This window comes from Primulina huaijiensis, chromosome 12, assembly GCF_012295235.1.
Source record: "Primulina huaijiensis isolate GDHJ02 chromosome 12, ASM1229523v2, whole genome shotgun sequence".
Classification (NCBI taxonomy): Eukaryota; Viridiplantae; Streptophyta; class Magnoliopsida; order Lamiales; family Gesneriaceae; genus Primulina; species Primulina huaijiensis.
In genome coordinates, this window is record NC_133317.1 from 18,574,702 (window position 1) to 18,588,079 (window position 13,378).

General features: G+C 35.3%; 1 protein-coding gene across 1 annotated transcript; it reads left to right on the forward strand.

Annotated features, from left to right (window-relative positions):
- The first annotated feature begins 4,877 nt into the window (after positions 1–4,877).
- LOC140990483 (deSI-like protein At4g17486) lies at positions 4,878–8,698 on the forward strand. Its single transcript, XM_073460195.1, has 4 exons — positions 4,878–5,384; positions 5,978–6,239; positions 7,243–7,310; positions 8,146–8,698. The coding sequence occupies exons 1-4, from the start codon at positions 5,250–5,252 to the stop codon at positions 8,428–8,430; spliced, it is 750 nt and encodes a 249-aa protein (XP_073316296.1). The 5' UTR covers positions 4,878–5,249; the 3' UTR covers positions 8,431–8,698.
- The last annotated feature ends 4,680 nt before the right edge of the window (positions 8,699–13,378 follow it).

The following is a 13,378-nucleotide window of genomic DNA, read 5'->3' on the forward strand; positions in this document are numbered from 1 at the left end:
CACCATTGATAATTCTGCTATACTAATATCAGGCACTGTTCTGAAAAATTGTGTATGGAACTGGCCTTCCATGTTATGTCAAGTCATGATGGAATTTCGAGGTATTGTTGCATACCATGTAAAATCAATACAAGTCAAGGAATTTGGGAACAATCATTGCTTGTAGTTTGCCAAATTATCCAAGTATGCTAATTCACCGCATTGAATTGTAAGCCTTACCACATGTTTCAGGCTGGACTGCCCATCTTCCTCGAAGACACAAAAATCGGTGATTCCTCTAAATGGTGAGCTTCGCCCCTTTGACAATTCCTCGATCATTGGCCTTGATCCACTAACTATTTAATCTCAGTGTATTTGAGTTTGTCATCCTCTGATAGTTTATTATCCCATTTGGAGATCTCCTACACTCTCTCATATCTGTCATAAAAATTTGTCATGACAGTAGTAAAGACATCATTCATTCCTCTGAGTTCAATGCATATGTTTTTCTCCATAGATATCATAATTTTCACTAGAATTTCATGGCCAACAGAAAATGCAACTCTTTCTTTCACAGCTTCCTCATCGAACATGTGTACAACTTTTTCGACTAATATTCTGCCACCATCGTTATCTTCTACATATGAACGACGGTCCTTTCCCTGAAAATGAGGAATTCTTTCATGCTTCTCAATACACTTTGGATGCATTGTATCCCACCAGGTATGCGAAATGTATTTGCACAAAAAAAAATTGCGGGGCATGTGTGATTAATCTGACTTCTTTAACCAAACGATGTGGATCCCAATTCGGTTCTTGGTTATAACTTCACTCACTATGCCACAAAACTAAGAATATAAATGAATACAATAATGAAATTTGCAGAAAAATCCATGAACAACATCTAATTTAATTAGGCAGCTATGAATTGCAATAACATTTTTACAAGAAAAGCTGGAGGAATATCGTTAAAATGAAGAAATCATGCTAATGGAAATTGAAATAACCGAACTTAAATTCAGAGAATTTGCAAAAGTTTTTTCATTGTAGCTTTTGTTGATGAGTTTGTCGAGAATTTTCTTCCGATCTTTACGACTAGTTTTTGCTCAACTCCTTCGAGCAGTTTCAGCCACCTTACATAATCATCAATCATGAATCGTGGGTCAAACTCCCTGGTCATGTGCACATCGGTCCTTTAAACTGCTCAACTATTCAAACTTTATGGACTCTAACCCAATGAGCTTTCGATTTTATTTGAGATGGCAGAATTCGTGTCAATAACATTATTATATCCCTTTAGTTTCTACTTTTTCAAATATGTTCCTCGAAATTTGGACATACATGTTAGAACTTTTCAAGTTCGCAATCTTGATTTTGATGCTAACAAAACTTATTATTTTGTTTCTAATAATCTACCTTAGTGCGCAGACAGCTAAAACTGAATTAATCAGTTTACGAAACCAACTGAAGCCATCGGAGATGCCAACTGATTGAACCAACTTATTGCCAAGACTAAATCAGTCTAACTGGTTCTTCAAACAAGCAGTTCAGTTGATTGTCCAAACTGATAGGTGATTCAGCAGGAAGATCTCAAAAGCCTGGCCAGCCTATGATGTGTCCAACTGACGAAGAACCCAGCTAATCAGTTCCACTGAAGGAGTGAAATCAGTTCAACTGACGAGTCAAATGATTTCACTAGCCCAACTGAAGATCAGTCCAGCTGACCAGTTCAAAGCATCAGTCAGAATCTTTCAGTTGCAGATCAAGACAAGCTTACAGTTAATGGATTCCAGCTATGCGAGAAGGTACAAAGCCATTGTCCTGTCAAAGGACAATAATGGACGTTGCATCAGAGCATTAAAGACAAAACGCTCCAGAAGGGCAGTCAAAAAGTCGAAGCACAAAGTCCAAGGAGCCGATTCAAATGCAACAGATACAATAATTGAGTCTCATTGTACGATCAGCTTTTCCTGTCTATATAAAGAGAAGATCAGTGAAGACTCAAAGTAGAGACACATACGAGAGTGAAAAGAGTTGAGAAGAAAAACAGTAAAGGGCACGCTCAGTTGCATATCAGCTTTCAGAAGCACTTAAAGCCCAGAAGGAATTCTTCATCGTTGTATCAGCTTAGTTTAGAAGCCATTTTCCCTCAGTGTGTGAGAACATTCTTGTTCAGTTCTCACACACGCACTCACTCTCAAATCCACTCAAAAACCGTCTTGCACAAAGACGTAAAACTTGTGTATGTAGTCTTTGACACATAGACGTTAAAGAAGTGTTGGTTGGAAGGTGCTGTCTTCAGTCGTAGCTAGGAGTTCAGTTTAGGCAGTAGTGTAAGTCCTAACTGAGTGGGTTTGTACAAAGTTTTGTATAAATCAAAGTCTTCTAGTGGAACCTACTCGTGGTGGTAGAAGGGGTGACGTAGGAGCAGTTGAAGCCTCCGAACATCCATAAACATATCTTGTGTATTTAACTGATTAACTGCTGTTTTCAAATTATTTCGATCAGTTAGCGAATTCGTCATTTCAGTTGTCACCATAACTGAACTGAAGAATGCAAAAACTAATCTGTCTTTCTTCGGTTATTCAGTTTGCATAAGTTAAAATGTTTTCTAATAACAGTCTTCTTCACGAAGGATTACTTCGAGTTTCTTCCGCTTGATTTTAAACCAAACTCGATTTAATTCATCGGTGTTAATATTCTTAGAACACGAGCTATTGCAGCTCATTAGAGAATATAGTGTTCGAAATGCCTTCGAAGGCACTAGCACACTCGATCCTTCAATACCATTTATGTCATTCATACTTTAATTCTTGTTCGAAAAATGTCCCTTCCATCAACTCATCTGTCAAGGGGTAACAGAATTCTCACGTGCTCTACAAGTGAGTCAGGGAACCCCAATTTGTAACACTGTCATTCATATTTTTGTAAAAACAAACCCTAATCCCGTCGTCCCTTTCGTCCCAATCTCTCTCGAAGCCTGGGATTTAGCTCTGATACCGTTCGAATATGACAAGGAAACACTTCATAATCCTCGTTCGACCACTATAAGTTCACACAACGACTCATGGATTGAAAAATTCGTGGATAATGGTTTTTGTGGATTTAACCTTGAAGTTGAGCTTGAACATTTCTTGTTAGTAAGAGTGAATGAATTAAGATTTTTCTCCATGTATTAAATACTCTCACTCTTTCTACATACTCCGATATGACTTGTGACAAGTGCAACTAAATCTGTTAACTTGAACTGTCTCTTCCAAATTATCATAAACACCGGAGTTTCTTCCAATAAAAACAACATATATCTTATCCTATATTATAATAGAAAATAAAAAGTATAAAATTGTATATAAATACATTGAACCATCATAAAGATAAAGATCACCATTTTAGCAAATTAAAATCAAGCTCAAAATCTTCGTCTTTTACTGATCTATTTGAATCAATTTAAAAATAAAAATATTGGACGAGAAGGATCATGAATATCCACAATTGCGTAAAATAATACATCGGACTGCAAAGTTTGATCAGAAAAAAATTGCACGAGAATTGAAAATTAATTGGAAAAATTCAATCTTGGACTGTGTTATAAAATAATCGAGTCAACTTGCTAACAATAAGAGAGAGTAATTTTATGCAATGCAACTAACATAATATGAATTTCCAACTGTGAGACATTACTATCATGCACTTACAGAGGTCGAACTAGGCTTATGTGGTGTCTCATTGCCATCTTAGACCGATATCGGAGAAAAAACACCAACTTTGAGAGAAATTGGGACAACGGAGACATCCGAATTTGTGGATTAGGGCTTGTTTTAGGGAGAATATGGTGTTAAATTGGGGTTCCCCTGACATACGTGCATAACACGTGAGAATTTCGCTAGTCCTTGACTAATAAGTTGATATGAGGACATTTTTGGGTAAAATTTAACATATGAGTGACATAAATGTTACGTGAAATGTTCGATGAACATAGTTGTGAAAGTGAAAACTAGAAAGATATAATAATATATTAAATCTAGGGTCAAATTGAGCTCCCTGACACAAATGAGAATTTCATTACTCTTGACGGATGAGTTGATGACATGGATATTTTTTCGGACAAAAAATTAACAAATGGAGGATGTAAATGACACGTGAAAAATTTGAATGACATGGTATTGATTTAAGCGTACATGAATGAGGTTAGTATAAAAATGAGTAAATTCGTAGGAAGTTCTCGTGTGACAAGTTATTGATGTTCGCAGCTTGATCGGTTGGCTAAGTGAACTATAAAAAAGTGACATGAGATCATAACGAGTAATACTGTTTATGTCGGGGACATGACCGACTGTAGTAAAAAGAGCAAGAATAATCTCTAAAGAATATGAGTCAACCCCAGCAGATAGACACACACATCTCCGAAATCATAAGTCTAACAACCCGACTTATTAACTCCAAATAAATACACTATGTACTTTCACAAGCATAAGAAAGCAAAGTTATGTATTAGCTACAACTAGAATTTTTAATGTAAGTGTTTTATCCTAATACATATTTATGAAAAATTGGATATATAATGTATTACCAGATAATAATAATAATAATAACTTAATACTAAATTAGTTACTGTGCACAAGCGATGCGTGTGAGTACAATCTTTTTTATTATTATCGATGGACTAAAGTGAAATTTGACAAATTATGAAGGGACTAAATTGATATTTGAATTGTTGAAATTAAAATAAAAGTGTGTGTTGAAATTAAAAACAAAAAAAAAAAGTGTAATATTAATATCATAAAAGGATAAAATTGAAAAAAAATTTGATATCTTCCCTAAGTAGTTATTATCATGCTTTCATATTTAATATAGTATAGATAGCATATAAGTATAGATTATTCGTTATTTACGCTAAATTAAAAAATCTGCCCGAAACAATTCTCGATTTCATGCTCCCAAAATCAAATCAAAGCGACAAAATTGAAAAATTCCCAAAGTTTCGAGGAAATCGAGAATTCGCTAAATAATTTTGATTCATTTCTCAGTATCCCCGCTTCTCACAATCATTGTGTTGATCTTGATATTCCCCAATTTGAATAATTGCTGTGAAAGTCTGTAATGATTCATTCACACTAGCCCTAGAGTGTTTGATTGATTAATATATATCGAATCCCGCATCCATCGACCACTGTATGCGTGCATCAGGAGAGTTAACCGAGTGGCCGCATACTGTTTTTGGGGGATTAGGATTTAGGGTTTTGAATTGTGGGCGAAATTGAGTTAAGAGGATGTCGGAGGTGATCCTCCATGTGTACGATGTGACAAATAGCGGTAATGAGAAAACGAACAACACGATCATGCAGATCAATAAGATCTTCAAGGATGGAATTGGCCTTGGTGGCATCTTTCATAGTGCTGTTCAGGTTTCGCATTTACTTTGTGCACTTGTCTATTTTTTCAGTTATTATTTCTCTGTGTGATTGTTTTTTTTACTGGCTTATTTTCTGAATTGGATATGGATTGTTATGCGCTAGAAAATCTTGGATTCCTGAATCAGATTTTATGTGAAAGAGGATCTTACATTACATTTTCCTGAAGGGGAAATGGCCTTTTATAGTTTGAAGTATAGTGGAATAATTTCGGTCGTGATGCATTTATTACTTTTGAATCCACGTGTCAGTCATTGAGCCCTCTTCTATTGAACAGATTATTTCATGTTTTGTTGTGATTTGAAATGGTCGCAGATGTTCATCTCTACACGACGTTGAGTGCTTTTTAAAATCATACGTTTCTTTCAAAATAACTTAAATGAATCCACATTTATCCTTGTATTCTAGATTGCTTTCCAGCCCATCTTCTCTCACTGTTTTCTCTCTCTTTCAAACACTTGATTTATTCTCTTCCCACTTGATTTGTTTTCTTCTCCCTGACTACGTATTTTGTCCAGACATTTTAGAAGCTGGAGCTGATACAATGTTTAAAGTAAGTTTAGCCAAACATATCACTTCTTTGACAGGTTTTTGGGGATGAAGAATGGTCATTTGGGTTCTGTGAACAAGGTACTGGAGTATTCAGCTGTCCATCAACAAAGAATCCAATGTATACATTCCGTGAGAGCATAAAACTTGGCTACACATCCTTCTCTGTCTATAAGGTTAATCAGATTCTGAGAGAACTCTGTAGAGTGTGGCCAGGGCACTCCTATGATTTGTTGTCCAAAAATTGCAACCATTTCTGTGATGAGTTCTGTGAAAGACTTGGTGTGCCAAAGCTTCCTGGTAAATGACTCTTTCTCTATCACATTGATGTCATCGTTATAATATATTTTATCCTGCGTATTCATGAGAGTTTGGGGTTCACTGACAAACCGTTGCTCAGAAATTTGCATTTTAGGCACTCTTTTCTGCGTTGTAAATATTCGAAAATTTATAATATATTGACCTTTAGTCAGATCTGCAGAATTTTAACCTCGGTTCTTCATATTTACTGGTCTAATGTGCCCAAAATCTGATTTGAGGAATTTTATAGTATCTATTGGTTTCACTATAGAGGTTTGAATCAGTTTTGAAGCTTCTTAAAAGTTTGAAGAATAAGAGATCAATGCTGAAGAAGGAATAACGTTTGTTTTGGTCATTTACACAGAATAACTTGATGGTAAATTATTATGTCCCTTTTGCTTGGACACTGCCCCCTCTCAATATGAGTACTCATGGAAATTAATGTCATAGCTACTTCTATGACTAAAATATTCATGCCAAGCCATGTTTTATGATAAATAAGTTGTGTTGCCGTTGATATGATATTAATAATAATAATAATAATAATAATAATACATAAAGCTGCAAGATGAGTTGCATTGGTTTGGTTCTCATATTATTTTGGTGTAGTTGTATGATTGGCTGTCATATGGAAATGTAGTTTTCTACTGAAATATTCATGCCAAGCCATGTTTTATGATAAATAAGTTGTGTTACAGTTGATATGATATTATTAATAATAATAATACATAAAGCTGCAAGATGAGTTGCATTGGTTTGGTTCTCATATTATTTTGGTGTAGTTGTATGATTGGCTGTCATATGGAAATGTAGTTTTCAACTGAATTTTTGCTTATCAGGGACTGAGAGTGGATGTAGTTACTGATATAGAATCATATATACCACTTATAAGATCCATTTTTGGGAGATAACAGTCAGTTATATGATTTCCATGACTTGAAGGATATCTTCCTTGCACCTTTCCTTGGTTTTCTGCAACAATAATGTGAACATTTTTTCACAGGTTGGGTAAACAGGTTTGCTCATGCTGGCGACACTGCTGTAGAAATAGCTGGAACTACTGCTTACAGAGTAAGATTTTCTTGTTCTTTTGCTGTCACCAGAATTACAATTTTGTCCAGGAATTTATTACCGATAGCTAAAGTATATATCTCAGTATCCTTTTTTGAACTTAGTCGTCAAATTATTTTGGATTCACCATTTGCAATTGGGACAAGGTTCTAGATTATGAACTTCAATATTTAAACAGGAAATATGAGTTTTATATCGAATGCATGCAGACATTTTGGCTTTTTTACATTTGCTTATCATAAACACCCTCCCCCGAACATATTTATTACCTTCAAATTGGGCATGTATGAGGTTAGATAGGTATAGGAAGGATTGGTCAAACCAAGGGCAGTACCAATACTCCGTGAGAGCACAGGTGAAAAGGGCTGGGCTTGGTGGGTGGGTGGCAAGCGACATTTAATGTTTTAACAAAATTGTATATAAAGCTTGAATTATTTTCATAACCTCTTTTGTATACGCCCTAGGTTCTAAGGTGAGACCTAACCCTGTCGATTCTTGGGAAAGAGGTGACACTGGACAAAACCTACTTTTCCCTCAACCAAGACCTACCCTGCCTCTCACCCCACCCTGAACAGGATATATTCCGATTTGTTATTAGAAAATTGGGGATAACATATCTGGCAAAAGTTCACGTTTGATTACCATGTTTAGCTTCATTAATTCACATACGGACATTCATATAATCATAGAATGTTTTTGGGGACCATATTATAATCTGACTCAAACCCGCCAGGATTGAAAAATTTGTCCCTTGAGAACCCAGATTAATAGACCAAGCACACACACTATGTGAGAAGGCGACAATGTTGTGCTACTCATTTCTATGTTTCTGCAGTTTAGGCAGGCTAAAGATGAAATTGTAAGTGCTAGCAAGGTGGCCTACCGTTTTCTAGCAGGAGTTGCTTCAAACAATTCAGCTGTCTCTTCAGAGTCTCCTGCCGACTCTACCAGAGGAAGTCCTGGACTCCAAACTTCCTGGTTTAAGAACCTTGTACCATCTGGTGCTAAACCATCAGGAGGTAGTTTAGAACTCGATAATACGGACGAAGATGCAACTCATCAAAACCAGAGGCAAGATGTGGAAACATCTCTGAGGTCAAACTCTCGTCATGATGCCTGAGCTATATTTGTCTGTATAAGCCTCGTTGGCTTTCTGGCTACATTCCTGGGCCATGTATTTGTAGTGTTCCTCGTGTATTGTTGTTGTACGATGTTTGGTTTTGTTTAAAAATGGATATGTTGATTATGTTCATTACTGGCCTAAGTCTGCTGCAATCAACAGTGCAAAGCCAGTATCTGTATAATTGTTGGTTTCTTTGTTGCAAAGAATATTGTTGTTTTGTTCTTAACACAGATCACAAACTTGTTTATAAACTCAGTTACATGCTTTTTGTTGCATTGTAAAATTGGAACCATTCAATTATTACGAGGTAAAACTTTAATGTATACTGTGTCAGTGCAAAATATAAATAATTACTTTTAAATTTAAGAAAATGAATCGGTCACTTTATCAAGTCCTCCAACTCTACCACGGATAAAATTATAATATAAATATTAATGAACTAATCACGTGAAATCTGAGCTAATTTGAATTGCATGGCTCGTAACGCGCAGGATATTAAGGAAATATACTCTTAAAATGTAAAGATATCCGTTTTTTTCCCTAATTCGGGAAGGAATTTGTTATAATTAGATTTCATCCCAAAATTTAGATCTTGATATTGCATAAATTTTTACGATTTACTTATAAAATATATGTAGATATATGGTTATAATAGGATCATTTGTGATTACTCGAATTCTATATCAAATACATGTATATAAACTATAAAGTATTTTCATGATATAGCATAATAATATTCATGATAATAGGTTTAATATCTTTCAGTATACAATCACATGCTCAAATTTAATTTTGTCCATTTTAGAGATTTTTCTCAAAATTATGTTTTTTTACGTATACATGAACATGAAAAAACTATATGCGAAAATAAATCGAGTGTTACCTCTGGCCATTGAAAATTTTGAAATTCTTCTGATTTTCCTCCGATTGATGTCTTCTAAGCACTCCACCCTCTCGATAGATGGTGTATTTTTGTTTTCTGATGTGTGTGCTTAGGGACCTCAATCGCCTCTATTTATAGGCGTTTCTCATACCACCGATGAGTGTATCGGGAGCCGAGATTCAGAAGAAGAAACGTGTATTTGTCTCAAGTTTCTAAAGTTGAGCACGTTTGTCAAAAGTTGTAGGTAATGGTCGTCGCCATTTCTTACACGTCTTTCCTTCTTCTGATAAATATGGGTCATTTTTTTTCTTATTCTTTCCTTCTTCTGATAAATATGGGTCATTTTTTTTCTTACATTCTTCCACTTGACCCATATATCTCATTTACCATAGGAGAAAACAGAACACGTGATTCATGGCGATAGTTCCTCTAGAAGCGAGTATTATCTTTCATGTATCACAATGCATTATGTATCTCAAACTGTACAACTTAATGAATAAACCTTATGTTTATTCGAGGTCCAACTTTATTTATATTTCGCAAATCAATGAATGTGTGCACAACAAATATGAGAAAAGATCACATCATAGTTTCATTAAATTTGTTCTTACAACAAAATTACATAAAGGAACCAAGTCTCATTCTTTCTGTATGATCCTTAATTTCACTGGTGACATGCCCTTAGTCAAAGGATCCGCAATCATCAATTCAGTGCTAATGTGCTAGATAAGTATCTTCTTATCTTTAACACGTTCTCGTATGGCTAAATACTTAATATCGATGTGCTTGCTTCGACTACTACTTTTGTTATTTTTAGCCATAAAAACAGCAGCTGAATTGTCACAATATATTCTTAATGGCCTAGATATAGAATCCATAATTCTAAGCCCTGAAATGAAACTCTTCAACCATACACCATGTGAGGTTGCCTCAAAACAATATACGAACTCAGCTTCCATAGTGGAAGTAGCAGTCAATGTCTGCTTTGCACTTCTCCAAGATACAGCTCCACCAGCTAGCATAAAAATATATCCTGAAGTGGATTTTCGTGAATCAATGCAGCCAGCGTAGTCTGAATCAGAGTAACCAATTATTTCCAAATTCTCAGTTCGTCTGAACATAAGCATATAATATTTGGTACCTTGAAGGTACCTCATTACTTTCTTAGCAGCTTTCCAATGTTCTAAACCTGGATTACTCTGATATCTTCCCAACATCCCGACAACAAATGCAATGTCTGGTCTGGTGCAAACCTGAGCATACATTAAGCTTCCGACAGCAGAAGCATAAGGAATGTTTTTCATTTGTTCCCGCTCTAGATCATTCTTTGGGCATTGGCTCAAATTGAATTTATCGCCTTTCACAACGGGAGCTATACTTGGTGAACAATCTTTCATCCGATATCTCTCTAAAACTTTGTTGATATATGTTTATTGAGACAGACCTATAATACTTCGAATTCTGTCTCTATGTATCTTAATGTCAATGACATAAGATGCATCGCCCATATCCTTCATATCAAAGTGTTTAGAGAGCAATTGTTTCACCTCATATAACAGACCCTTATCATTGGTTACAAGTAATATATCATCCACATATAGAATAAGGAAACAAATCTTGCTCCCATTGACTTCTGGTATATACATTGATCCATGGGGTTTTCAACGAATCCAAATGAAGAGATAACATCATGAAATTTTAAATACAATTGACGAGAAGCTTGCTTCAATCCATATATAGATTTCTTAAGCTTACAAACCAATTGCTCACCATTACTAGAGAAGAATCCTTCAGGTTGTTTCATATAAACCTCTTCCTTTAGTTCTCCACTGAGAAAAGCTGTTTTTGCATCCATTTGTTGTAAATCGAAGTCAAAATGTGCAACCAATGCTAGAATGATACGGAGAGAATCTTTCTTAGATACAGGAGAAAAAGTCTCCTAATAATTGATTCCTTCCTGCTGAGTGAATCCTTTAGCAACGAGTCTTGCGTTATACCTTTCAATGTTGCCTAACGAGTCTTTCTTTGTTTTGAAGACCCATTTACATCCACTGGCTTTTACACCATCAAGCAACTGAACAAGATCCCAGATTCCATTAACTGCCATAGAATTCATCTCTTCTTTCATAGCATTAAACCATAGTTTTGACTCATTACAACTCATGGCTTGTGAAAACGTTTCAGGATCATTTTCGGCTCCGATGTTAAAGTCCGATTCTTGTAAACACACAACATAATTACTAGATATAGATGATCTTCTTATTCTAGTAGATCTCCTAAGGTTGTTTAGTTGATCAACAATTTCTTGTTGTTCTTCATTAACAACTTGATCTACTGGATTTTCATCAACGATTTGTGGAACTTCAGTAAATGGTTGTCTAACACCCATTTGGTCTTGAGGGGTGTGAATAACAATCAATCTGTCGTTTGAATAAGAGTATTGTGCATTAATGTGATCATTCTCAAAAACTATGTCATGATCACTCCCACTAATCAAGTCATTTTCAAGAAATTTTGCATTTCTTGATTCCACAATTCTAGTGTTGTAAGATGGAAAATAGAATCTGTACCCTTTGGATTTTTCGGCATACCCAATGAAATATCCACTTATAGTTTTTGGGTCCAGTTTCTTTTCATGTGGGTTGTAAACTCTTATTTCAAAAGGACAACCCCAAACGCGTATATGTTGCAAACTTGGTTTTCAACCTTTAAATAACTCAAATGGCGTCTTTGGGACAGCCTTAGTTGGAACTCGGTTTAATATATACACAGCTGTCTTAAGAGCTTCAGTCCACAAGGATTTCGGAAGTTTAGAGCTACTAATCATGCTCCTCACCATGTCCAATAATGTTCGATTTCTCCTCTCAGCTACACCATTTTGGTCCGGAGAACCAGGCATAGTATATTGGGCAACAATCCCATGTTCCTGGAGAAACTTCGCAAACGGACCAGGTGCTTGTCCATTCTCAGTGTATCTACCATAATATTCTCCACCTCTATCTGTTCTCACGATCTTAATATGTTTTCCACTTTGCTTCTCCACTTCAGCCTTAAAAACCTTAAAGGCATCTAGTGCTTCGTTTTTGTTATGAAGCATGTAGATATACATATATCGTGAATAATCATCAATAAAAGAGATGAAATATATTGGACTTTCCATGTCCATATCTGGACAACAAATATATGAATGTATGATTTCTAATATTTATGTACTCCTCTTGGCACCCTTTTAAGACTTATTGGTCTGCTTTCACTTAATGCAGTCCACACAAATCTCAAAATCAGTAAAATCTAAAGTACTGAGTACTCCATCATTTACTAATCTTTTAATTCTCTCTATGGAGATATGTCCCAATCTCTGTGCCATAGTACAGAAGAATCTTCATTTATAACACATTTTTTAATACCTGCTTGAACATGCATAGTTGTGTTATTATTTGTAAAGAAATAGAGAAAAGACCATCAGTCATTGTACTATTTTCAATAAGATTTGATTTATAAAACAAACTTACTGATTTATCCAAAAACTGAAATGAATAACCAAGGGGTACAAGTTTTGAAACTGAAATTAAATTCCTAGAAAAACTAGGAACATAAAATGTCTTTTTCAATTTTAAAATAAAATCATTATTCATCACTAAACAGCAAGTCCCAATAGCCTTCACATGCGAAGACATCTTGTTTCCTGACTAGATGCTCCGCTCATTTTCTATTGACTTCCTTAAGTTTTGCATACCCTGAAAGGTATTTGTAACATGGATTGTAAAACCAGAATCAATCCACCATATGTTATAAATCATATCAACCATATTAGATTCATAACAGACAAATGAAGTAGGAATACCTTTCTTTTTAAGCCAGTCCTTAAATTTATTGCAATCCTTCTTCATGTGTCCCGTCTTTTTACAGAAAAAACACTTGGATTCTTTCTTAATGTCAGGTTGAGGTGTAATTATTCTTTTCCCTTTTCCCTTGACTTTGTCTTGCTTCTTATACTTTCCTTGTGTAGTCATAAATACATTATCGCTTGTTTTCATCAACAGCCTTCTTTCTTCTTGAACA